Here is a 27,909-nt window from a genome sequence, read left to right on the forward strand (position 1 = left end):
AAACATAAAAACTGTCCTGAATGTTAAAAAACGTCAAATGGTATGACAGTTGACAATAAATTATTGATAAATACCTTAGAATAAATATGAACAATTAAAAACATCAAAACTAATTACATTCTTTAAAACTGTGAGATAAAAAAATACATACAAACTCCATTACAATTCAATAATCCAAACCCCTCAGTAATTTTACTTGGATATCTAAAAACGTTAAAAATCTGTAAGAGGTCATCATTGAAAAGTGCAACAAAAAGTACCTGAGGATGATCTAATATGAATGCAATTGACATGACGTGTACATTATTACCCAAGGTTGAAATGTGAAACGCCCAACTGAATTAATGTATGCCTTATTAGTGGGTACCCAGTTACAAGCCACAACCATCAGACTGTGTGTGTGTGTGTGTGTGTGTTTGCGTGCGTGCGTACATAATATCTATACACACGCAGAGATCAATATCACTGTGAGTGCCTGTAAATGTGTGAAAGTTGTCAATCAAGTGTACGTATCTTGTGTGAAACAGTTGCTGTGTATTTGTGAGTGTGTGTGTGCACACCCGTGGTGCATGGCTGCATTTGTGAAAGTCTGTGTGTGTGTGTGTGTGTGTGTATCCAGGTCCCTCTCTGTACCTCAGGCTGTCAGGGGGGAGGGGAAGGGGATGATGGTGATGGGGCCGTAGGGCTCCCCCTGACACACACCCAGCTCTCTGGCAGACACCAGCTCTGGAGAAACACAGCAGCACGCAGGTCAGAACACACTAGGACCAAGAGACTGACCCCATGGAGACGGGTAGACACATTTAGGACTACCGCCTAAGGTGAGCCCCAAGCAGTGTTCCATCTTTGGTTGGACAACAAAGTTCTATTCTAAAATAAATCAGGTCAGCCCACAGGTCAGTTTCAGGGACAAAAAGAAGTGGAAAATCAAGTCAATTTTCTGATTTAAATCCAATTTAACACCATTTAACAGATCTTAAAAAGAATATCCAGCGTCTGGTGGGGTCATTGGGTCGCAGACTTTAGCCAGTTATTGCGTGCAAAGGATAAACATAATTGCTTAATGTGACATTATATGAATCTGTCCCATTACTTTTGGTGCCCTGAAATACGGGGACTATGTAGTCCTAAGTGTTGTCATTTCTGAATGGTGAAACCAATATGTAAACAAATACCATCAAATAAAAGCTGAGAATCTCTACTTTAACCTCATAGTAGCTGTTTGATTTCATATCCAAACTTTTGGGCTATAGAGCCAAAAAGAAGAAAAATGCTTCACTGTCCCATTACTTATATGCACTGGATCATCAATTCACTCATTCAACCCCTCACCTAACACTTTGAAGAGCATTTGAGCTGCGGTACTGCGGTCTGCCTCAGGGGGCAGCAGAGTGTGGAAGGCCACTTTCCGAAACCTCTGGAGGTACAAGGACACCATTCTGGAGAGGGAGATGAAGAAGAGGAGAAGGGAGCGATTATTATTGCATTGATAGTGGTTTACCTGTGGTTTGCTGATGAAGAGGCATGGTCCTACATGAAGCTTCTGGAGTGTACTTGGTAGGGATGGGTTAGATTGATCCATTTATCCATCATTCAATCATGGACTTCCGCATCGATACAAAAATATCTCATCGACGAGTCAAAAACCCCCACAAACAGACCCCCCAAAAAAGATGATTCCAAGTAGACGTGCAGCCAATCATTTTTACAATGATTACTCTTTCGCTGCTTTGTGGCTGAGAAATGAAGCACTACTACGAAGCTTTCGGGAAACTGATCCCCTGACCCTTTTCTCTGTTTGAGAAACACGTCCCTATGTGATTCCACAGGAACACTGATCCATCGCAGATCATACTAGTATATCATCATAATGTACTCAAAACATGGATGAATCGAAGGTAACCCCGGCACCGATATGACAGAGCAGTCTGCTGATTTGCGCCACTGGCCCGCAATGAAGGCCACCTGAAATAGTAAAATAATACCCCACGTGACGGTGACATGATGACATTTACCTCAGCAGGCTCTTAGCCGTGACCTCCGGCTCTGCTTCTCTCTCAGGGAGCTCCACAAGCTCCTCTACTATGGCCTCCATAGGCACCACCACCGCTTCTTCTATGGGAGACCTACACACACACACACACACACACACACACACACACACACACACACACACACACACACACACACACACACACACACACACACACACACACACACCAAACAATCATTATTAGGTTGAGTATTTTTATCTTATCACCCATTAGCCATCAGTTGCAATTCTAAGAATTGCATTTTTGACATGAAAATGTTGGTACGCGTTGCTACTTGCCCTCTACACCCTGGTAAAATGGCCAAAATAGCACCTGGGATTCTGGATAGCGCCACAGAAGTCAAGCTTCTCCTTCCAACCCCCCCCCTTTTTTCTTCTTCTCCAAATCATTTACTGTTCACTTCATATTTCATATTCTCTCTCTTTTCTCATCCTCTTTTTCGAGAGAGATAATTGTTCACTGATTTCTTTCTCTCATCCCTCACCATCTGCTGGCGGGAGTGATGGCTTCAAGGGACCTGTCCTCTTTGGACACATCCAGAAGCAGCTCCGAGGCAGCTGGAAGAAGCATATGCGCGCGCGCACACACACGCACACACACACACGCAAACACACAGGCACAGGCACACACACACAATTTGAATTGCGTCATGTAGGCATATAATGATAGTCAAGCCCATGATAAAATGACCTTTGTCGGTGGCGCTTCGGGGGGGGGGTCTGAAACAGATTCTGTGCCTGATGACACCCGACCTGCTAATGGTCATGAACACGCCTCTATTTACCGCTCCTCCCCTCCACGTGACGGCAGGCGAGACAGCGCAGTGGTATTTTCACCTGTTACCGCCCACACGAATGACCGACATGCCTGCGTTTGCCTACTTAGAAAGATAGATCCCGGGGTGTCTCACCTGAGGCTTCAGAAGGGGCTGGTCCTGACTCCCTCAGCTCTCGTGTGACCTGCGGACACAGAGGACACTCATCCACACCGGCACCGTAGACAAGTGTTTTGTAGCGTGACAGAAAATGTGCTCTCAATAATCTGGTTGAATAATGGGTCATATGGAAACAAACGAACCGACGTGGGGAACGGCCGTGGAGAACGTTGACGTCCCAGGGGCTGTTCAAATTCTACAAACACGTTGTCGACTCGTTCCGGCCGTTCCTTCTGTTAGCTAAACTTTTACACGGACCCTCTGGTCTTTTCTAGGAGGAACCTTCTAGAAATGTCTACAAATTGGTGGCACTTGGTAAATGTAGAAAAAGCTGTCGCGATGAATCGGACACCAAGTAGGCACGTAATGAAGTTTACCGTCCTTAGAAATACCAAAATAGAACTGGAATCCAGAACTGGATAGTCGTCATGAAAACAAATGCGGTCACAGTCAACGGAGAAATAAAGAACTCGCCTCTCTCACGCCAGAGTCCTTCCTGTTTCTCTCCTTCTCCTCCCCCCTCCACACGTCGAGCTCAGAGTCTCCCCCCTTCTCTCCCTCCTCCCTGCTGCCCTTCTTCCTGGAGCAAGGGGAGGTGGTGAGGACGGCACACTGTTGCCATAGCGACAGGAGGTCAGGGTGGAGGTGAGCTGTGATGGGGGGAGAGGGTAAGGAGGAGGGGGGGAGATCAAAGAGAAGATAAGCTAACATATCTTATCTTAAGACCACTGAGTCACCACGATGACGTCATCACGGCCGTCCTAGTCATCTACTAGCTCTTTCTAAAACGCCACGAGGGTCCTCTATCTATCCATCTATCCGTCCCTTCCCACGTCCATCCCTATGGACCAACAGTCATATACAGTCATGAGAAAAAGTTAGGACACCCCCCAAAATATTAAGTTATTCTCTTAAAAATATGGACATATCAATATGTTATCTTCTTTCTAACAATGTCTATAGATAAAGGGGATGTAATTGAACAAAAAACTATGAAAATGTAACTTTGTAATCATTTATTTAACGAAAAATTAACAATAATGCCAATTCCTACTGAGGAAAAAGTTAGGACACCCTATGCCCTAATAGCTAGTATTGCCCCCCTTGGCTGAAATAACCTCAATTAGACGTTTCTTATAACTGTCTACAGGTCTCTGACATCAATTGGGAGAAAGTTTTTCCCACTCCTCCTTGCAGAATTCTTTCAGCTGTGTGATGTTCGAGGGGTGTCTTGCATGCACAGCCAGTTTCAAATCAATCCACAGCATCTCAATAAGATTAAGATCCGGGCTTTGACTTGACCATTCCAGAACTCTCAATTTATTTTTCTTGAGTCATTCCTTGGTAGATTTACTGGAATGTTTTGGGTCATTGTCATGTTGCATGGTCCACATCTGCTTCAGCTTCAACTTTCGAACAGATGGTCTCACATTTTCCTCAAGCACCCTCTGATACAATACAAAATTCATAGTGGATTCTATGATGGTGAGCTGACCAGGCCCTGCTGCAGAAAAGCAGCCCCAAACCATGACATTTCCACCCCCATGCTTCACAGTTGGTATGAGGTTCTTGTTCTCAAATGCTGTCTTGGTTTTGCGCCAAACATGTCTACTCTTACTGTGCCCAAATAGTTCAACTTTGGATTCATCTGTCCAAAGCACATTGTTCCAGAAGTTCTGGTCTTTCTCTAGGTGTTCTCTGGCAAACTTTAGTCTTGCCCTGATGTTTTTTTTTGACAGCAGGGGTTTCCTCCTTGCACACCTCCCATGTAATGCAAACTTGTTCAGTCTCTTTCTTATGGTGGATGCATGTACTTTGACATCAATTGTGGCAAGAGATACCTGTAGGTCTCGTGATGACATTCTGGGATTGTTGGAGACTTCTTTAAGCATCTTTCGGTCAGCTCTTAGGCTGAACTTGCTTGGGCGGCCTGACCTGGCCATGTTGGTGGTGGTTTTAAATGTTCTCCACTTGTAAATTATTTTCCGGACAGTGGAATGGCCAATTTCGAATAGTTTGGAGATCTTTTTATATCCCTTCCCAGACTCATATGCATCTACAATTTTTCTTCTGAAGGCCTCAGAGAGCTCTTTTGATCTCGCCATGGTGATGCAACTCACTTCAACAATCAAGAGCAAACCAAACTAAATATCTGAGGTTTAAATAGGACAGGCTCCTCCAAAATCCTCTGTAACGATGTTCTAATCATTTGCACCTGATGTGGTGCTCTTTATTATAATTTTAGGCATTTTAAGTGGAACTAAATGTAGGGGTGTCCTAACTTTTTCCTCACAAGAAGATTGCATTTCTATTAATTACATTTTACCAATCATTTTTTAAATAATTTGTTTCAGTTGTATTTGTTTAGTTATATTACCTCAATTTTTCAATATTGTTCAAATGAATATCAAATGTCCATATGTTTGAATATGTTGAAGAAGACAAAGGTTTTCATAGGGTGTCCTAATTTTTTCTCATGACTGTATCCTCATCATCATCTGCGGTGGCTACAGGTAGACGCTGGGGAAGATCCATGAGAGCAGTGGTTCCCAAACCTTTAACAGTCATGTACCCCCTGTCGGTTATTTTGTAGCCTAATTGATATTCTATGAACATTATCCCTTACATATTAGACATTGTGATAATATTATTCTGTTGGATAGGGCGCATGCATTTATTTTTGGTACTGTAGACTGCAGTCGGCGATTCAACAGGACTGTTTGGGAAGGTAAATGACTGATTTATTTCGCGTACCCCCGTAGATCGGTACCCCACTTTGACAATAGTGGCATGAGAGCTGCCGCTGGGTACGCTGAAACCTCAAACCTTCTCCTCCAAGCGTGTTTCTCGGCAGAGGTGTCAGATACTCACGGCCAGAGGGGGCGCTGAAGAGCTCTTCGGGGACGGCCTTGGTCCGGGTGGGGGGGTCTATCAGCACCTCGGACTGAGAGAGAAAGACAGCAACGCTAGGCAACGGGATCGACTACACTTCCTCTAGCGTGTATATATATCGTTGACCAGACATGAACAGATGGGTGAAAGCGCTTCGTTTTCAACGAGTGTACTTTGCTTCCACTGCTCACGTTATGGCAGTGGTAACTTTAATACAGGGAGGAAGGAACAGATAAAAGGTCATTTTATCATGGGCTTGACTATCATTATATGCCTACATGACGCAATTGAAATTGTGTGTGCGTGTATGTGTGTGTGTGTGCGTGTGTGTATGAATAAAATAATCTATTAACATGATACTTGATTGATTTGAAGAATCGATACTTCAGTGAATTCCTCTGGTGTCTGGTAGGAGGGTGGGTGGTCTTACCAGGGACACGGTCTCAGTCAGAGGGTCATTGATCTGCAACTGCATCGCATCCTGGGAGATCTGCATGTGAGGGTCGGCGAAGACCAGCTGTCGCCTGCGACCCTGCCTCTTAGGAGGGGCGTGGACTTTGGGGAGCTAGGGGGCGGAGAGAAGGAGGGAGAGAAGGATGGAGAGGCAGAGAGAAGGAGGGAGAGAAGGATGGAGAGGCAGAGAGAAGGAGGGAGAGGCAGAGAGAAGGAGGGAGAGGCAGAGAGAAGGAGGGAGAGAAAGATGGAGAGGAAGAGAGAAGGAGGGAGAGAAGGATGGAGAGGAAGAGAGAAGGAGGGAGAGGCAGAGAGGAGGAGGGAGAGAAAGATGTAGAGGCAGAGAGAAGGATGGAGAGAAAGATGGAGAGGCAGAGAGAAGGATGGAGAGGCAGAGAGAAGGATGGAGAGGCAGAGAGAAGGATGTAGAGGCAGAGAGAAGGATGGAGAGAAAGATGGAGAGGCAGAGAAGGATGGAGAGAAGGATGGAGAGGCAGAGAAGGATGGAGAGGAAGAGAGAAGGAGGGAGAGAAAGATGGAGAGGCAGAGAGAAGGAGGGAGAGGCAGAGAGAAGGAGGGAGAGAAGGATGGAGAGGCAGAGAGAAGGATGGAGAGGCAGAGAGAAGGAGGGAGAGAAGGATGGAGAGGCAGAGAGAAGGAGAGAGAGAGGATCAGGAGATATTTCGGTCCCACTTTATTTTGCAGTACAGAAACCACCAGGCATTCACTTATTAGAGATGAACATGGTAAAAAACAAAGCTGTGTGTATGGATGGTTGATGAACGAGGCCTGTTGAGACTCCACCATGAGGAACATCACAGGTAGGGCTGTGACGGTAATAGGATAAGCGTGTAGCTGGCGGTTACGGGCTTCGACCGTGAAAAGACAGATAAAGATAAATGACCGCCAACCGCTTTAGTACATGAATTTCCGTCTGTCTGTCCAACTGTCTCCACCTCCTCCTCCCTCCGGTGCCCACGCTCTCCCTCCTAACCCTTCCTCCTAAGTCCTCTCCAGTCCGACATCTTTTCTTCATTTGTAATAATCGTAATAATAATAATAATAATAATAATCCTAAAAATAAAATGGAACGGTTATTGGAAGGTTTGTGTCTGGGTAGAAGACAATCTGGACTCGGTATTGACGTTAATAAACAGGGTTCTTTATTCAGCATGCGTCCTATTCTACAAAAAAAGACGAGTGCGTTCTAATTGTCTTTCCCTGCGCTCGCCACGGAGCTCTCCGGGCGCTTCTGAGTGTACGTACGGTACATCACTGTTGTGTTGTCAAGGTAACGGTATAACCATGGAAATGATGGGCCTCGAAAAACCACCGCCAGCGCTTCAATATGTTCATTTCCGTCAATCTATTAAACTGTCTCCATCACTCACACACACACACACACACACACGTGCACACGCACACGTGCGCACACACACCTCTCCACAGGAGCTCTCCGGCGCTCTCTCCGCCCCCTTCTCTGACTCTCCCTCTCTCTCTGAGGAGTCTGAAGCGGGAGGTATGGCAGACACGGGAGGGGTCATCTCCGTGGGAACGACCTCTAGCGGCACCTCCACGGGCAGGCCAGTCTCCTCGTCCAGCAGCCACACACTGTCCCCCCCCACCCTCGTCTCCTTCAGCCTGGACACACACACACGCGCGCACACACACACACACACACACATAATGGGGTACTATCTTAATAACCATCTAGCTTCCTCATTTACTGTAATCAGAAAACACACACGACAAAAAGCAACAAAAAAGAAGACAGTTCAAGGTGCCTAACGGGACTTGAACAGAGTCTACTACAGTATGTTTATGGCAGTAAGATCCGCTTCTGAAAGGGTCCCAGGGGACTTACTGGTCAATAGATGTCATGGCTCCCTCCAGGTCCCTTGTTCTCTCACTCTCTCCCTTTCTCTCCCTTTCCCTCTCCTCAATCTCTGTCACACACACATACACACACACACTTTCTCAGACTCCTTTCACCCTGACAAATATCGATGCCTGTCATTACTTAGAGAATCCTACTATCCTCTCTCGTCTCTCTTACCCCCGTGGAATTGGTCCTGCTGCTCCAGAAGCATGTCAATCTCCCTGCCTGTGGCTTCAGGTAGCTCTGCTCCCTCAAACTGATGAAGAGAGAGAGGGGGGGGGGGGAAGAGGGGGGAAAGAGAGAGAGAGAGAGAGAGAGAGAGAGAGAGAGAGAGAGACACAGAGACAGAGACAGAGACAGTGAGAGATAAGTAATCATAAAAAAAGCAGCTCAACACTCTTGTCTTGAGCTGCTCGGTATGGGACTACTGTTGTGAAGTATATCAGGCCAATATATCAGGCCTGATCTGATCCCATAATGTTAATGGGAGACTGTGGTATCAGTAAATTATTCAGTGCAGTGGTGCCGAGAGTCTTTGGCTCGGTGGGCCAAAATGAACTCTGAGTGGTGAACCGTGGGCCAAAAAAAAACCTGACGATCCATTATCAACACCCCCCCCCCCCCAAAAAAAAAAAGCTGTATCCTAAAATGTTGGCTACCACGAATACTTCAAATCGCTCACTCGGGAGTGCAATCATTCACGTTACGATTTCATTACGAGTGACCTGACCGCATATCTGGTATACAAACCTATAGCGAAGGCGGTTCAAATGAATGAATTTCAAAATGACAATGTTCGACGCCAAACCAAGAACCCCCCCTCCCCCCCCCTCCGGCAGCCCAACGCCTTCACCTCGGCGGTCGCCATGACCGGACGCTCTCTCTCCTTCAGGGTGATGGCCTCCAGCGAGGATTTAAAACCTGAGGTGAGAGGGACAGCGAGGGAAGGGTAGGAAACGAGAAAAGAAAAGGGAGAGCAGAGGAGGAGTACCAACGTTAGAGACGCAGACCTCTTGGTGAAGATTTGTCATCTGATCGTCTCAATAACTGTATAATAATCCATAATATGAATACGATATCACGATAAATAACGATGACTTTTTAGCCCTGTCCGTAAACAACCGTGTGTCGTGTGATCTCAGAGGATTGTACGAGTGGAAGCAATATACCGATTCCATTCTGTCACATCTAGAAACGTGCTTATATTAGGGGGGGGTTGGCTAGTTGTAACTGCAATTCTAACACGGCTCCATCTTTCTTGCGGAAACTTCTGGCGAGTATTCGGACCGTATTCCCACTTTCCGCAAGAAAGAACAACGCAGCGGGGCGTTTTTCTGTTTCAGTCTGTGTCTTTTTTTTTTTTGCAAACTCGAGAGAGAAGCTTCTCGTACAGTTGCAACTAGGGGTTGGCTCGGAATTGACTCACCCTCCTCTGCTGCCGTGGTTCTGGGACTGGCCACTGGAGAGCGCTGTGTAGTCACAGTCGCCATAATCTGCCACGGCTGGGGAAGAGACCGAATCATCACAAACTAAGTTCAACTTACAGGACGACAGTAAGCCTAAGGGTCAATCAATGTGGCGTCTTTTCTTTGTGTGTGTGTTAGTAATGAACTACGTTTCATACACACATTGACTGTGCTGTATATCTAAGGTCTTAGAGTAAAGCTTTGTAAACACATTTGAGGAATCAACAGAGAACTTGAATTCTAACTCTAACGTGAATTTAGAGTTGTTTTGTTGTTGTTGGTTGACGTTGAAAGTACCTGAGGGGTCCTGTAGGGACTGGGGAGCTGGTGTCCTGAGCCCATCACGCCAAAGAAGGGGTCCGGAGCCCCCTCGGCCTCCTCCAGAAGGAACAGGGAATCAGGGACGTTCAGGGCTAGCCTGGGACGCAAGAGGGCGAATGTTAAATGCGAAATGGCTGCCGTGCATTGCCCGGGTGGGTCCTACACATTGGCAGGGGTTGAGGTGGGAGGTCCTCATACTAGATGGTGCTCTATAGTTTGTGGATAGTTTAAGCATCTGAAGACTACCAATGGGAACTGTTGACATGCAGCAGTAAGCGTAGGGCTTTATGTTTGGGTTTATGGTTAGACCGTGGCTACAGGTAGGGAGTGCGTCGGAATTGTTATAGGCTGCTCATCCGGTTAGACTGAAACATTATCCCTAACCGATCATAAACTGACTGTATACCTAACCGCAACCATTGCCCTGAGCATAACAATTCCTGACAGTAAGCGTGTGTTCCTGGGTTGGCAATACTGTTGGCGAAGGGACTGATCTTTATTTATGATGGGGCGTACGTCAAGGAAATCTGACCTCTAAAATCTGACCTCTAAAATACCCTCCCCGTAAGCAAAAAAAGAAAAAATTATTTTCGCATAGCCCTCCCCGTGCACTTGAAAAAAAATACATTGACCCTCCCCCTACAAAGAATCATGATTAAAGCATAGGAGAGCACCTGTTATAGTCGCAAGTCCAGTCTCCTGCTGATCAACAATACACACCCACCCACCCACACCCACACCCACACCCACACACCCACCCACACCCACACCCACCCACCCACCCACCCACCCACCCACCCACCCACCCACCCACACCCACCCACACACAGATCAATGCAGAACAACTACCAGCGGCATTAAACAGGCTAATCTGTTTTGCTCACAGGCTCCCAGTTTATCATTTTGGGTTAGTGTGTAAATGAAGAGAGACAGGGGTAGACCTGAGGGGCTTTAAATGTCCTGGAACGTGTGAGAAAACGGTCCCTTTAAACAAAACGTGGCCTAACAGAATAGTGCTGCCCAGGGTTCTCCCCAAAGAATCTCCGAGTGGCGCCGTGCCACGCTGTGAATTTGGCAGTATGTAGGGTGTTACAGAATCAATGGTGCAAAAATTCATCATCTATATTTTATAAGCGCATTTCATGCAATTCTACAGCAACATTTCGAAGCACTGGAGAAGACACTGGAGAAAAACCTCCATCCTGCATCAATTTAGGGCCATATCAAGGGCCTATATTTCACTCTGAAAGAGTCAGTGTTGCACACAAGATTCAGATTGAGCAAGTGTTTCAATGTGTCTCATTGAGCAAGCATAGGCACTACCACACACATTAAATGAACACATGTTGTTTTTGACCAAATCATTTTCCCCCAAAGTAACCTACCTTTGAATTATTGTACTTTGGCTGCACAGGGTCCGAACCTACCCTGCCTTACCCGATGACGCCCAGCTAGACATGGTTCTGAAATGGACAACGCTAAATTGCGGACGAATTCAAAGCATTTTCAGACATCGCTGCACAACCCACGTATGCAAATACTTAGGTGTGGGGCAGCTTACAGGCCCAGAATCGATTGGGCTTCCTAAACATAGTCTGTTCGCTGTGATAGAACGTTCTCTTTTTTTCTGGGATTTGCTGTATTCTACAAAGTTCTATCTAGTGCTGCAATGAGAGGGGGGGGGGGGCAGGGGGGGGCATGTGACGTTGCTCTTGTTTTCGCTCTAGCTCCGCTCCCCACCGAGCCAGAGAGGTTAAGGCACATAGCCACATTTCTCAAATGTGCAGCTGTTCCCCTTTAATGAAGGTTGGTTGAATAAGGAAGTTGTAACATAGTTAACAACTACTGGAGGAATAGTGGTGAAGATTCCACGCCTGTACGAATAGCCACTTTGTTATGTTAATGTTTAGGGTAGGTTGGGGAGGGTAAGTTCATAGTTAGTTAAACACCTTGTTATGTTAATGTTCTGGGTAGGTTGGGGAGGGTAAGTTCATAGTTAGTTAAACACCTTGTTATGTTAATGTTTAGGGTAGGTTGGGGAGGGTAAGTTCATAGTTAGTTAAACACCTTGTTATGTTAATGTTCAGGGTAGGTTGGGGAGGGTAAGTTCATAGTTAGTTAAACACTGTGTTTATTTGTTGTCGTTGTGTTTAATGCAATCAGTAATCATCATCCAACACTAAAACAAAGCCTTTAAAACAAACCCAGCTCTGAGCGAGTTGAATATGATAAATGCCTACTCTGGGCCAGGTGTGTGGGTAACATTGTGTGTGTGTGTGTGTGTGTGTGTGTGTGTGTGTGTGTGTGTGTGTGTGTGTCCTGACCTGTCAGGCTCAGGCATGTCGATGCTTATGTGTCTCTCGGAGCGTAGCAGGCGGTCGATGGTCTGCTGAATCTCATCTGGAAGAGAGCAGGGGAGTCACTACAGTATATCACGAGGTCAAGGTACTGTACGACATCACATTCATTTTCCAGGCTGCACAGTTACCGTGGTGACTCTGCACGTGGACAAGTTGGTGACCCTGAAGATGGTGTAATTCTGCATCTCCAGTACCATCGCGACTAACCTTGCTGAAAAGTTGTTGTTTTTTTCTTTTATCCGCAGTCTGCTTTAAACCTATTTTGGCCAGATATCACCAGAACCAGCATAAAGAATAATTGTATTCTCTCTAGTGAGGGGAGTGCAAGAGGTAATCTCCTGCAGTTCTGGTTGCTGCTGTTTCGGGCTCAAACAAACTGGGCTGCCTGTGAGCATCGACGTTAGGATTTCCTCCGTTGCATAGTTTTGTTTATTTCCCAGTTCACAAAAGAAACATAATTGATTGCTTTCAAGTGCTCCACAAGTTGTCCTTGTGCTGCTGTAATCAAGGGCTACAAATGCTCCCCTACCGACACAACGCAAAATACACCAGCTGTTTTTTTTGGAACTGCACTGTGGCAATGACTCATATAACATCTAGCCTATCTGCTGAATAGGGCTTCACCGTTTGGAGTTTTAATTCTGGTTCTGGATTTTAAATTCTGGTTCTGGTTCTCGCATTTTAAAATGGTCTTTATAGTTTGCTGAATACAGACAGAGCATTCCCTTTATGGTTTATTTCTACAACGAGGGGTAGACATCACTCCTCGGGCTCCATCGTCCGCACACACGGATGCAGCAATAACAAGTCATGTGATATTCAACACTTCAGTCTGTGAAGTTCCAAGCGGTCAAAACCATCCATTTTCTGGCGGGGGGATGTCTGAACTGTGTAATATTCATTTGGGATGTTCTAACTAATGTAATAAAGACTGACTGCAATATATTACCGTCTGATAACGGTTATTTTCACTATGAAACTATGAAATTAGTTAGTACAGCAGTGGTTGTCTTGTAAAATTGTGTGTGTGTGTGTGTATTTCTGCCCCCCCCCATCATTTTAAAGTTGGGGGGCAGTTGCCTCTATACAGTACTAGTAATTGTCAGCATGATTTATGTTTGGATGCTTAAGAGACGTATAGATCTGTCTTTATTGTGGTTGGGCAGGTATACGGTATTACCGGGTGAATAAGGTATTTAAGTTTATAGCGGTTTATTTCTGTCAATACTGTCCATACCGTCTCCGTCTGTATTTTGCCATTGTGAAACCTGCCAACATTTGTGTGTCGTAGTAGGCCCTGTGGGTTTGGTGGTGTGTGTGTGTGGAGGTGAGTGTGTGTAGTATTAGGCCCTGTGGGTTTGGTGGTGTGTGTGTGTGGAGGTGAGTGTGTGTAGTATTAGGCCCTGTGGGTTTGGTGGTGTGTGTGTGGAGGTGAGTGAGTGTAGTATTAGGCCCTGTGGGTTTGGTGGCGTGTATTTCAGTTCCACCACTGCCCTTCACTGTGCAGCCGTCAGACCTGATGTATTACCTTACTTTACTCTCATTTCTGTGTGTATCGACAGCAGTTCTTTCCGCAATGATATTTGTTATGCCCTTCATTTCAGGGCACAAATGCCCTGCCTTCCCCCACCCCCCCTCCCCCCCTCCCTCCCTCTCTCTCACCCAGAAGGAAGCCACACTGGCGGTGGTAGATGATGACTACGCCGTACTGGAGCTGGGAGGACAGGTAGAGGGAGAAGCGGGGCCTGGGGAGGCCTGGGCGGAGGGGAGCCACCTGCACCGTCACGTAGTCCATGATGTCATCACTAGGATCAACGGGACACATATCAGAGACACCCATCAAAGACTCAAAGATTCTGATCTAATGCACCGGTGTGGGACCTTCAAACCTGGGTCAAATACTATTTGAAATCCTTTCAAATACTTTGAGCGTTTACTTGGGACACTGCCTGGAGTCCCAGAATGGCATGGTTTGCACTTTTTGGGACTATTCCTGTGGTTCAATTGCTCCAGGCAATCCGTCAAGCACAGATATTTTAAATGATGTGTATTGTTTAAACCCATGTCTGGTGGCCTTATGTTGTACTGAGAAGTCTGAGACACAAGAACTAGTACTGCTGGGACTAAAGTTTCAATAGAACCATAATGCTAATTGAGGACCTCTATTCCCTCAGATCGTGGAGGGGGGTGGTGGGGTTACATACCATGTTCGTCCAACATTGACCTTCAGAAGTTCCCTGCGTGTTATTCTGATTCCTTTTGTGGCTGCCAACCTACAACCAAGATGTAACAGCCAACAGCATTGTAATATCAGGGTTCTTCCCAAAGAATGTAAGAAGGTATTACACACAAATACATATCATCCTATTCACAGGTTGAACTGAAAAAGGTGCAGGCTTTAGTTTCCAGTTGAGTTCGCACCACACACCAAGATCCCATTCATTGAACTTGATCAGACGCTGACTATACTCGTTAACTAACGTGTTAGCTTCAAGCTAACATCCTGGCTAGCGAGTTCAATCTCGTCATCGACTCACCAAATGGTGGAAAAGCAGCCGCTGTGACGTTGAAGAACATTTGGATAATAAAACATCTTTCCTCACTCGCACACAAAAAATGACAAAGTGGTAAAGGCAACGGGCTTGTTGGGGAGCTATGTGGGAATGAATTGTTGGTGAGGTGTTGCAGATTAGTTGCTATGATTCTCTATGCTATGCTATGCTATGCTATGCTAAATCAGCTATCTCCTCAGGCCAGGAGAGACAGTGTGAGGGGATTCCCGCCACCCGGCAAATTTGACTGGCGGGTACTACTGGTCCAATCAGCTATGAGATGCCCTTTTGGGTAACCTGTTTTGACCAATCGCGTTTCTCTATTTGCCTTGGTTGGGGGACGTAGGAAGAATCTAAATATATCTGTGACTGTACCCAAAGTGGTGTATACCACTCTGACTGTACAAAAGCCTCTTTCGAAGTATTCTAATACTATAGATCATATCATTCAGTACTTTTTTTCTTCTTCTTCCAGTAATGGTTTTAAGCTTGCCATAGATGCTTAATCACCGAAGGCCAGCGAACATTTCAAAGGGAAAAAAAGGGTGAAAAGTCCAAAGTCGTCGCTGACATCAATCGCTTCAGGGCCCAAAAATAACCACAGGACCATCCAGGGACAGGACAGGACACTGAAGACAGGACGTCTTCACCCCCTTAAACATGAAATCTTATGAAATCTGAAATCTGTCTTATAATTCTTACATTTGAATGGTTTGTGTTTCTTTTCCAGCTTGGGGTGGGGTGGGGTGGGGTGGGTTGGGGGGTGAACTTGTTCAAGAGAACAAGAGAACACAGCATGGGGAAATACAAATATCAATGATCGTTTGAGCAGTGAGCACCAATCAAAACGTGTTGAAGGTGGAGTAGTTTAGGAAGTCCCCACGCCGGGTGGTCCTAAACGGTGACGTCCCCGCAGGTCTTAAGGCAGCGTTGAGTTGTATGCCACGCCTCTGCGCGGAGAATGTCAGTGTCAGACTGATACGAGCGCAAGGCAGCTTCTACTGTTCTTGTTTTCTTAGCACCAAGTCTGTTTTAAAAAAAGCTTTTTGAAATGGCTTATCACAGTCCGTATAGAGGAGCACCTCAACAACAGCAACAATACAATAACGCGCCACCCGATCAAGGTTTTCTTTGGAATATATTTCAGAGGTGAGTAGTGAAAGACCGACGTCTTGTGGTTTATGAGTCCGCATTTTGAGCTTCGTTTTCGGGAACTGCTGCCGCCGCTTAACGCGGAAAAAGAAGCGAACGTTAACAATTTCGTAAGAGCTCATTGTATTATGTTCGGTAATCGGGAGCCGTACAAAGTAGTTCTTTTCATGGTTTATGTGTGATTTAGACTGGGATTAAACTGAAACTGATTTTGATCGTTCGATGCGGGGCAAAAAAAAACATAGGTTGAATGTTTCAGTTTGGAGCTCTATAGCAAACGCTATATTTCATGTTTAATTTTTTAATCTGTTCATTTTCCGTCCTTGAATGTGACATTTGCCACATAGGCTACTCCTAAGGCCTCGCTGTGGTCAATGACTGGTGGTCTTGTGTGCAGTTACCAGTCACAACCAGTATAGGCAGTTGATGTTATCAGATTTTTGAGGTTTTTAAACTCCAATCCACAGACTCAAATTCTGTTAACCTATATGACAGAGTTAAAAAACAATCTTCTCTAGCTTGCAAGAGCTGCCAAGTTGGCATAATAACTTCTTATAAGAACAAATGTGTGAGGAGGAGAGCTGGCATAAGGTTGTAGTAAGGGGAACTTGCTTTCGCCTCCAGTGGTAGTATTGTGTTATGTAATACTGCAGAGGGTTCCTGCTATCGCTTTCCCACAACATTGAAATGCACTGCAGGCATGCACGATTTGAATCACTTTAATAATTTATGTGGTGGCAAACCCTAGAAAACTGTCAGCCAGGTATATCAATATTACACATACACATACACATACACACACGCACACTCCACTCTTTAGAGTGCCGTAGCTTGAGCTGAAGTAGCCTGCTTAACAAACTGCCGCTGGTATTCTCTGGATCATGTGATTCAGTATGGTCAAAGGGCTAAATGCATGAGTCACTCACTAACGTGGTGCTTTTATTGGTCTTTCCTGTGGCTTGAGTCATACAAGTCCTCTCCTTTTCACTGTCTTCACTCTATTCATCTGTGTATGAGTTTGAGTTTCCATGACAGACAAGTAGGCCTAACCCTAAAAAGCTCTGTCTTGCTGTAATGTGACATCACACTGGCGTGACAGAATGTCAATAACAAATATGTGTTTTGCCCAGTCTCTACACAACATAGGATTAGGTTATAGATCGGTATTTCAAATATGTCACCATGCAAACATCACTGCTTCCACTGATAGATAACGGCAGCTGAAAACCTATTCAGATGACTTCCTGGTTTCTCTACCACAAGAGCCAGCATGCTATAACCACGTAGCCAAAACATTACAGCCTAAACAACAATTTGGATGGAAAAATGAGTTCTTCCACACCAAGACTGTCCCTACTTGCACCAATGGAAAAAGTGAGACTGGGGAACATTGTATGAACATGATGGCTGTTGCTCTGTGTTCAGCTAACCTTTTGCATTTGTTCTAAACAACATTCAGTAAATGGCCAGATGGTTCAGCCTCAGGGAAACATTGCAATTTTAATGATGGCCTCTGACTTCACCTCATTTTATGAGAGAGAGTGAGAGAGGCAGAGAGAAAAACACAGAGAGAAACACAGAGAAACACAGAAGCACAGATTCTACCCAACCCAAGAGTGTTTGGTAAAGCTATTGTAACCCTCCGACCAAGCACTCTCTCCCTAGTTACAAAGCTTTTTCTTCATGGAGAGTTGGTGAGTGTTATTCTGTGGGAGTTCCTCCCTTGGCTTGTTGCTATTCAAATGCTGCAGTTGGTGTTGGTAGGTTGGGCTGGGCTGGGGAGGTTGCTAAGGAACATGTGAGTCATTAGGAGCATTGGGCTACAGTACATTTCAGAGGAGGTTATTACATCAGTTAAAAGCTTGTTGTTTTGGTCGGTATTCAACCCACACGTTTCCACATCTCATCGGTTGAATTCTGAATTTTGCTGCTTCTTGAAAACACACACATTAGGCCTTGACACTAATGGTTTGTGATTATTATGACATGACCAGCTCATCTTTGTTTGACAAGTTCTCCCTTGACGGTGAACGATGAGGAGAAACACACATTGATTGACACTCCACTCAAGAAATGATATCTTTTTCACTTCCCAACTAGTGTTGAATGACAGAAAGCAATGCGCCGGTGAACTCGTAGAGAGGCAGTCATCGTCAGTCCCGTCACCACCGCCCTGTATGCGTTGTAAGCGCTTAGGTAGTTTTGGTTTCAGTTTTCACTTCTCTGTGTCTGTGGTGGCACTTACCACCATTGTTAAAGCGCTGTGTCATGAACGTAGCCTCTATTCACCCAGAATTGGGTGTTGAAGTGGTGACAACAGGCTTAGTGGAGATAGGGTTTCAGCTGTTGATGCAGCCTGCCTATCTAATCTGTGTTTCCTCCCCAGAGTGGACAAGGACAGGAGCGCCGTGATATCGGACACAGAGCTCCAGCAGGCTTTATCTAACGGTACGTGTGTGTGTGCGCGTGTGTTTGCATGTGCGTGCGTGTGTGTGCATGGGTGTGCGCGTGTGTGTGTGCGTGCGCATGTGCGTGTCTCTCTATCTCTCTGTCTGTCTCTGTCTCTCTATCTGTCTGTCTCTCTGTCTCTGTCTCTATCTCTCTATCTGTCCGTGTCTCTGTGTCCGCACACACATACACACATTTTTCATTCTCATAGCCCACCTTCTTTTTTCATTCCAGCAGCTGCTTAGCCCCTGGGTCCTGTGCAGGACGATGAAGATAGAAATGTAATATAGTGCTAATAAAATTATAATAAATGTAATACACATGTCATGCTGACATGATTCCTTTACACTACATGTCATTGTTAGGAGCATGTCTGTTCTATACCGTGTGTTTCTTTCTAAACCTTCCACAACATTTTACCCTTTCTGAACGCAGCCCTTTCGAAAACTCGGTGCTGTACGAACAGATGCTCGATGCCTATTTTTGCCACTAATGGCAGACAAACAGGTGAAAAGGGGACCCAGAGCAGCACAGGAAACGTACATACTTCCTCTACGAGGCAGGAAATGTCTCTCTCGAGCTAGCACCTGATAGTCACACTGGGATAGCAGGGGCAGAACATGGCGTTTGTCTTTCCGCCGGGTAGGATGGCAAAATGGGCGCCGTTGTGTTATTGTTCGATACATTATTGATGAAGCTTCGATGTAGGCCTTGTAACGCTTTTAGAGTTGTAATTTGTTTCAAGTGTGACAGAAGATTCTGGTTTGTATAGATACTAGGCTCATGGGTTCCACATCACAGAGCGCAGCCACAGCATCGGTCAAGATCCTAGATCTTGAAAAGCTATAGTGTGCTTCAACCTTTGAATCGGGAAAAAAAAAGGGGTTATTTTTGTTTTGTTTCTTTCGATTCTCTGAAGTGCTGATGCCAACTGATGAAAGAGGTTGTTATCAGGGAGCTGGGCCGCTGGCTCAGCATACTGATGATGCTCTGTCTAAGGTGCTGCGTTGCCTGTTTAGTTCGTTGAAGGGATGGTTCACCCAAATGATAAAATGACTTATTTGTTTCCTTAACTCTGAAAGCAATCTGTGGACCAGGAGAAAGTGCAATCTGCTCTCTGGGTTTGTTTCATTAGCCACTTTTAGTAACCGCTAACGTGAGCGTTTTCTAACCCAAAACAAATGGAAGTCCAACGTACCCAAAGGCTTGAGCTAATTCAGGCATGGTATTTCCAACCCGCTAATTTATGGTACATGAACTTCCAACGGTTTTTCGTTTGAAAAATGCTCTTGGAATTTCGCAATAAACACACTGAAATCAGGAAATCTGTCCTTGTCCATATACAAAAGACTCTGGTCCTCTGTGGCTCAGTTGGTAGAGCGTGGCGCTAACAACGCTTAAGTTGTGGGTTTGATTCCTGCTGGGACCCTATATCCTCTCACTGCAATGTAAGTCGTTTTGGATAAAAGCGTCTGCTAAATGGCATATACACACACACACACACACACACACACATATATATATATATATATATATATATATATATATATATATATATATATATATATATATATATATATATATATATATATATATATAAAAGACTGCTGATAATGTGACAAGATAATGTGTCAACAAGAATGTCATTTTGTGATTTGGGTGAACCGTCCCTGTTCACACTGCTCTGAGGCGCCTGTGGACCAATGAGATTGTGGCCAGGCCGAGTACAAGCTGTGCCTCGTCCTGGAGCCGTGGAGCTGTCGCTGCGCTTCACTGACCCTGCCTATGGAGCTGTCGCGGTCAGCCACGCTGACACGCAGCACAGCCTGTTCCTGACCACCATACGCTCCCTTCTTCCTTGAAACGCTCCTCCCTTCTTTCTTCCCTCTAGTCCTCTTTTTCCCCTCCTGCTCTACCCCTACGATCGTCTCCTCCCCAGCCCTCGTCCTCCCTCTCCTCTCCCTTACTCCTTATATCCCCCCCCCCCCCCTATTACTCCCCTTTTTTAAATCGTCTTCTCATCTCTGAGCTGCTTCTCCTCTACTTTCTCATCTCACCTGATCCTCAGTCCCCCTCCTTAACCCTCCTCCTGTCCCTCACCTCACCCCTGCTCCTCCCCTCCTCTCCTTACCCCCCTGCTCCTCCCCTCCTCTCCTCATCCCTGCTCCTTCTCTCCTAACCGTCCCGCCTTCCCCCTGCCCCTCTTCTCCCCCCCACCACCCCTTTCTTTTCTTCTCCTCTCCTCACCCCTGCCCCTCCTCATCCCCTTTCCTCAGGCAGACTGTGTGTGTGTGTGTGTGTGTGTGTGTGTGTGTGTGTGTGTGTGTGTGTGTGTGTGTGTGTGTGTGTGTGTGTGTGTGTGTGTGTGTGTGAGTGTGTGTGTGTGTTTTATTTGTGTGAGTGTGTGTGTGTGTTTTATTTGTGTGTGTGTGTGTGTTTTATTTGTGTGTGTGTGTTTTATTTGTGTGTGTGTGTGTGTGTGTGTAGGAGATAAGGTACTCGTGTGTCCTCTCTCCGTGTCCTCTCCATCAGACAGTGACAGTCCCGCCCCCTGATGAGAAACCGATAACCCCGGCCCGTCCTTTCATTGCAGGGACTCTTTTACAAGGTCCCAGCATTTTAGCTTATTCTAGCTTAATCTCCATATATACTCTAGCTTAATCTCCATAGCTTAATTCTACCATATCTCCATATAATCTCCATAATGTCTTTTTTTGGCCCTTTTTAACCCCACTATGTGCTCTCCAAGACAAAGATTTATGCTTCTGTATTTGTATTTGAAAACTATGGGCTGTGGGGTTGGAAATCTCACAGCCCGCTTCACATACGTAGCCTAGTTAACTTAGCAAGCATGTATTCCTCGTACCTGCTCCCAAACACACACTCGCAAAACCATGTTTTTTTTTTGTTGGTAGTTTTGAGCCATAGGCAATGCCTCCCTATTGATGAACATCCTTCAAAAGATGGAAACATCATGTGCATGGAGTATTTATTAGCTGACTGTGTGTTTGGCTGAAGGGCACATTGGTAGGCTCCTGTGGAGAATCATATGATCAACTGGTTCTCCACTCTGGTCTTCACTACTGAGGGAGGGGGGCTTTATCATCTCAAGGTCGAGCTTAACCTTGCTGTTTTAGTCTACCCTGAGGTAGGTGTGTGTGTGTGTGTGGGTGTGTCTGTGTGTGTCTGTGTGTGTCTGTGTGTGTCTGTGTTGTTTTAGTCTATCCGGAGTGTGTGTAGTTGGTGTATAAAGCCATGTGTGACAGACTTATGAGAGGTCTGTGAGTGACTGTGTGTTATACAGAGTAGAGAGGTCTCTCTGAGCCTCATCTGTGAGGTGCTGTTTTGCGGCCACCGCGTTTTTTCCATCCCCTACACCCCCCTTCCATCCCCTACACCCCCCTTCCGTCCCCTACACCCCCCTTCTCCTGACTGCACACTGGGCAATGCAGTGAGAGGTCCTAGTGTGCTGCACAGAGGGAGCTTTGTCCCACCGGCTGAGCATGGACAGCCTTCACACACACACACACACACACACACATATATATACAGCATCACCATCCTCCTAGCACACACACACACACACACACACACACACACACACATATACAGCATCACCATCCTCCTAGCACACACACACACACACACACATATATAGACAGCATCACCATCCTCCTAGCACACACACACACACACACACACACACACACACACACACACATATATAGACAGCATCACCATCCTCCTAGCACACACACACACACACACACACACACACACACCATCACCATCCTCCTAGCCCCCACACTCACACACACACATATACACCATCACCATCCTCCTAGCACACACACACACACACACACACACACACACACACACACACACACACCATCACCATCCTCCTAGCCCCCACACTCACACACACACACACACACCATCACCATCCTCCTAGCCCCCCCCCCACTCACACACTCACACACTCACACACACACACACGCACACAAACTGCTGTGGTGCCTGTCTGGGATTCATGGCTGGTCAGTGTTGATGACCTCCCAGCTGCTGGACAAGGAGGACTGGGGCTTGTGACCAGACTGCTCTCCCTCTGGTTGTGATCCGGGAGCTGTACATACGTCTGCTCTGCTCCCAGACAGACCCCAGGCCCCAGCCAGTCCCACCCAGCTAGAAAACTTGGCTGGGATACGAGTAGGAAATCAAGTCTCGTCCTGGCCTGGCATGCCTCTGGTGCACTATTGCAGAGAGGGAGCTCAGAAAGTCTCTCTCTCTCTCTCTTTCTTTCTCTCTCTCTCTCTCTCTCTCTCTCTCTCTCTCTCTCTGTAATGAGGAAGTGAATTGGTCCGTTGTGTGAATTGGTCCGTTTATTACACAGTACTCTGAATATAATAATAATAATAATAATAATTTGCATTTAATTTGCTTCTTTACAAACCCAGAGCACTGAAGGAACATTTCACTGATTGTCACCACGGCTCAACAGCAAGTTATTAGTGGTCTTTTAATTTGGGCAAATGAACAAGAAAATAGCCTTTTTATCAGACCAGGACGTAATATGTCTGAACGATGAACTCCTACAACGTCCGTAGTGCTTTGGCTGGCTGGGAGGCACACAGAGGCGCAGAGGAAGTGAAGACGCAGTTTAGTTAGGGTAAACACATGTACACACTGCAGTGCAGTGCTTATGGATGTAATCAAACCAGGCAGTAGCTAATTTGGAAATGATAACTACAAGGAGCTTTAACGGGGGGAGTGAGGTTTTCAAAAACCATGTGATCACCCCCAAATATGTGACTCAGAGTAAAATCCTCAAACTAGCGATATCTAGCTTTTGATCTGCAGAATGCATTTGGATGCTGTTTTTCATATGCCCACACGTTCATAAGGTGATCTGGACAACAACAACAACAGTGATGTGTCCTTTTTAATAGATCAAACAAAAAAGAAAAAAAACGTAACATACAGGGGGAACTGACTGTAGTGGACAAAGGTGTGTGTGTGTGTGTGTGTGTGTGTGTGTGTGTGTGTGTGTGTGTGTGTGTGTGTGTGTGTGTGTTGGCAATTTGATCTACAGTATTATAATATACAATGTATGTATGTATGTATTAACTTGACTCAGTCATCCTTTGCAACCCACAGATGTAGAATATAATCATTAATGTTTTTCTCCCTATTTATCCATCACAGGCACATGGACTCCTTTCAATCCGGTGACTGTCCGATCAATCATCTGTAAGTAGCGTGATCCACCCCTCTAGTCTTCTTCTCTTGTTTTCCGCACTCCCCTTTCATATTTCTAAAAAGAAGGATTGAGAGAGGGAGGGAGGTTTCACAGCATTAAAAACAGTCAGACGTGAAGATTGAACCCCAGGTTGGTAGACTAAGATGTATTACAGCGTTACATGTGTCATTACCGCTACACCACATTCCCTCTTGTCTGTGACCCTTGAAACATCAACTTGCACACAAGCCTATGGTATGTCCTGACTCCTCAATAACCTAGATTGTTTGTTTGTATGTTGCCCCTATGGTTACTGGTCCATTTCATTTCTAGCTATCTGCCAATGATACATTTCAACAAGGTTTTCTTCCATTAAGTGGAAAAGCGTTGCTCTCCGTTACGAGGAGAAAGGAGTCATTTTTCTCTCATGAACAGGAGGAGTTTGTCTCTCGAATGGCATCTGTTGATTACCATCGACTGGCGACATTGATCTGTTGACACACTTTAGCCGAGCAGGACATACTTGAATGTGTAGCAGAATGTGTCTCAGAATGTGTCTCAGAATGTGTCTCAGAATGTATCTCAGAATGTATCTCAGAATGTGTACGGAGAAAAGGAAAACCACAATGTCTATTTCCATTGTGTGCTATTTTGAAGCTTATTACAAACCCCACTGCTGCCCGCTGTTACTGTACTCTGCACAGAAAGTCCATTGTATTCAAATGGCCATCCAGCACTAAGCATACCATGAGATAAAACCTTTCTTTGTTGCCATGTAATTGGATTGGGAAGCCGGGGAGAGTTGAAATGGCCAAGAGTTTTTCACTTGTCATAACAGAGATTATATGAGAGTCTCTATCCCAGTGTGTGACCACTTCCTCTGCTGAACTACACAACAGTATCCTTAAATCAAATCACCATAAGAGTTATGCTGCGTTCAAGAGCTTGTTGGAAATCTTCCATGTCAATATTACATACTGTAGGACTGCTTGAATGAGAGATTGTCAGACTGGGAAATTCTATTCCTGTCCTGCATGCAACATTGCCGCAATTTTTGTTTACCCTTTCAATGACTTTCCCTCCCTCCAATTGATGGTGAACAATATTGTCTTATCCTTTACCTTTTTTTTTAAAATTTCCCCTAACCCTCTCTCTCTCTCTGCACAGCCATGTTTGACAGAGAGAACAAAGGAGGGGTGAACTTCAATGAGTTTGCGGGCGTGTGGAAGTACATCACCGACTGGCAGAACATCTTCCGCACCTACGATAGGGACAACTCGGGCTTCATCGACAAGAACGAGCTCAAGCAGGCTCTGACTGGATTCGGTGAGCAGCAAAGTATGCCTTCTCTATTCAGACCGTACTGGTGGAGGGGTCCGCTGACCAACCCTGGTGACGGTGGTGGTAAAGTGGAACCTCTAGCTCAAGTGATGAGTAACCTCGCCTGAGAACTGAAAGACTTTCGTAAGCTCCTCGAGCTACTGCCTAGGCTTTGGCTCGACGGGCTAACACAGTCTTGTGGAGAGCAGGAGACCTGGGTTCGAACCTGGTCGCTCACACCCGGGACACTCATTTCAATGGCTCAAATAGTCAGACCCAGTTCAACTGATGCCCTTCAGTTTTCTAGATTTCAGCAACTTGCATGGGCCTGGATAAACCTATTGAAGAAAAAGAAAAAAAAATTCGTTTCATAATGGAGCAGAAAATATTGGAAATTAGTGCTTTTCATTTGAGTAATATTCAGTCATTTTGTAAATGCCCAACATGTTTTCCTCTTAGCACTCACTAGTCCAATGCCTCTAGCTCGTGTTACTGAATGCAAACTATTTCAGCTAAGATTTCACACCGTAAAACATCTTGTGTAAACCAGTGCAATATTGAGCCAATACTGGTATTGTAATTTTAAGACATTATCTGCCGATACTGATGGCCTTAATTACTCCCCTCAGTCCCGGGTGGGACACAAGGCTGCAACAATTTTCTGCCACTGGAGTCTGTCTTTGCCTCAGTTTGTGTCCTGTCCCATCTTTTCCAGCTCAATCCCCACTTCCTATAAATGTCCGCCTACATGTTGTTTTTTGGCCTCACTTGTGTTTTTCCGATTGGCGCCCATCTGGATCAACTTTTGGGATCTTTTCTTGAGACCTCCTCCATGTGTTCAAGCCTGCCATCGGAACCGACAACACATTTTCTTTTGCTACACATTTTCAGTCATTTATGAAGTTTGTCTTTTAGAAAGTTTCTGTGACACATTGATAGTAGTACACTATTTCGCGACTGTATGTCGTTTTGTTTGTTGATATTTTTGGAATACATGTTAAGCCGACTTAGAATACATGTTTGTGAGTTTTGAGCAGTTTCTAGCTTCACTTGTCAGTCAGAAGGATTTATAATGGCTCTTCTAGCTTGTCAGACTGGGACACGTGTTTTAGGAGCAAGAACTCTGAAGCAAGCCGCTGCTGTCCTGAGGCAATTACTAAACCTTGATTACCAGGGCAAAACCACTGATATGATGCCTGACATGTAGTACATCCCTTCTGTGTCTATGGTTGGAGATGAGAGAGTGTGATGTTGAATGCTCTCCTGTACCTGTCCTCAGGGTATCGCCTCTCAGACCAGTTCTACAGCACACTCATCGAGAAGTTTGACAGACAGAGGAAGGGGCAGGTGGCCTTCGATGACTTCATTCAGTGCTGTATTGTACTACAGGTAACAGTCTTACAGGTCTTGTTGCACATCATACCGTTGTTGAGTACATTGTGATTAGTCAGTATACACACTGGTACATATAGAATAGTGTTGGCATCTCTTTGTTTACATTGCGTTGCAAATCTGAGAGTTAATCCTGCTCATATATATATAGAAATATGACTTGGGTAGCTCCACCAAAAAAAAGATGTTTTCTAACCAAATTCATTGTGTTTTTTTGTGTTTTTTTCTCAGAATATATCTTTGAATTTGTAATTTGTATTTGTTTCTTCTTTTTTGTTTTACAGAGGTTGACTGACGTGTTCAGGAGGTATGACACGGACCAAGACGGCTGGATCCAGGTGTCCTACGAACAGTATTTATCCATGGTTTTCAACGTGGTATAGTGGAACCAGAGCACAACTTGACACACCTGTGCCAAATCCTCCTCTCACCATGTCTTCCTTGTTAAGACGACCAATCAAACACAGCCTGGCTTGGACTCTGGGAAGGGATATATGGACATTATTACCCTCTGTCTGTCTGTCTGTGTATGTATGTCTGTCTGTCTGTCATTGTTCATAACGTTTGTTTCATGTGTTAATCTTAAATAATTGGTAAAAGACCTGAATATCTGTGTTTTTAAGGTAAATCTGCATTGTATATATCATTTAGGAGGAACCGCATGCTTTCAGGGGGACTTCTGCCGTCGTCAAAGCATGCACCTTTTCTCCTCAGATATATTTTGCTGAAGCCATGTTTACAAATACTGTGAAAGCAGGTTATGGTCAGGTGTAAAGCCTGCTTTTGTGATTCACTGACATGCCAGCTATGCCATATTTGTATAGACTTATTTTTAACCAGCAGCAAATCTATAAAAAAAAGTTACAACATATTAGTTTAGGTAGAGGAAGCATACGCTTTTGTATGGCTTATTTTTTTGTGCATGATGCCTTAACCTGTATAAACGCAAGAGGAACCTCTTTTATTAAAAAAGAAACTTGAAAACAAGCTGAATGTGCTTTAATTAAATAATAATTGTCTTTAATTAAATAATGAAATGTGTATGTTACTATTATTTTCCAAAGTAGCATTGTGGAGTGGCCTTTCTTGAGCTAGATTTTGCTACACATTTGGACAGAAAATTCACCTCTACAATACATGAGAAAGTCAGTGAAAGGAACATTTCCAGAAGCCTCAACTCTGCTCTCTCCTGTTTGCTGTGTGCACTACACTACACCAAACCATGGCAATGCACCAATTATTTCTCTGCAGAACCTTACTCACAAGCATTGTTTCAAGGGGGGACTTTTGAAGTGTTACACATTTTGAGTAAACATTGAAGTTTGTCTTTGAAACTTTCTGTAATATATATCGTTCGTAAAACACTTTCGTTAGCCTGTATGTCGTTTTGCTTGTTTACATTCTTGGAATACATCAGACCTACTTAAAATACATGTTTCTGTGACTT

At 45.0% G+C, this 27,909-nt stretch overlaps 2 protein-coding genes across 3 annotated transcripts; one reads left to right on the forward strand and one right to left on the reverse strand.

Moving 5' to 3' along the window:
* Positions 1–1,312: 1,312 nt before the first annotated feature.
* Positions 1,313–14,952, reverse strand: rec8b (REC8 meiotic recombination protein b; the record flags this gene model as incomplete). The annotated part of the gene is made up of 17 exons (XM_083688201.1): positions 1,313–1,439; positions 2,016–2,126; positions 2,539–2,611; positions 2,965–3,013; positions 3,472–3,638; positions 5,860–5,932; positions 6,311–6,445; positions 7,773–7,974; positions 8,198–8,279; positions 8,390–8,468; positions 9,066–9,133; positions 9,639–9,714; positions 9,976–10,096; positions 12,324–12,399; positions 14,022–14,164; positions 14,564–14,632; positions 14,897–14,952. The coding sequence occupies 17 exons, from the start codon at positions 14,950–14,952 to the stop codon at positions 1,313–1,315; spliced, it is 1,707 nt and encodes a 568-aa protein (XP_083544327.1).
* Positions 14,953–15,862: 910 nt separating this feature from the next.
* pdcd6 (programmed cell death 6) lies at positions 15,863–27,479 on the forward strand. Of its 2 annotated transcripts, none has more exons than XM_083669991.1 (6): positions 15,863–16,060; positions 18,450–18,511; positions 23,717–23,761; positions 24,918–25,088; positions 26,350–26,459; positions 26,747–27,479. In XM_083669991.1, exons 1-6 carry the CDS (start codon positions 15,963–15,965, stop codon positions 26,843–26,845), a joined length of 585 nt encoding a protein of 194 aa, XP_083526117.1. In that variant the 5' UTR covers positions 15,863–15,962; the 3' UTR covers positions 26,846–27,479. The 2 variants fall into 2 exon arrangements, with proteins under 2 accessions (XP_083526117.1, XP_083526118.1); XM_083669992.1 differs by having other exon boundaries at positions 24,918–25,076.
* Positions 27,480–27,909: the final 430 nt, after the last annotated feature.

This window comes from Argentina silus (assembly GCF_951799395.1).
Source record: "Argentina silus genome assembly, chromosome: 1".
In the NCBI taxonomy this organism is placed as follows: Eukaryota; Metazoa; Chordata; class Actinopteri; order Argentiniformes; family Argentinidae; genus Argentina; species Argentina silus.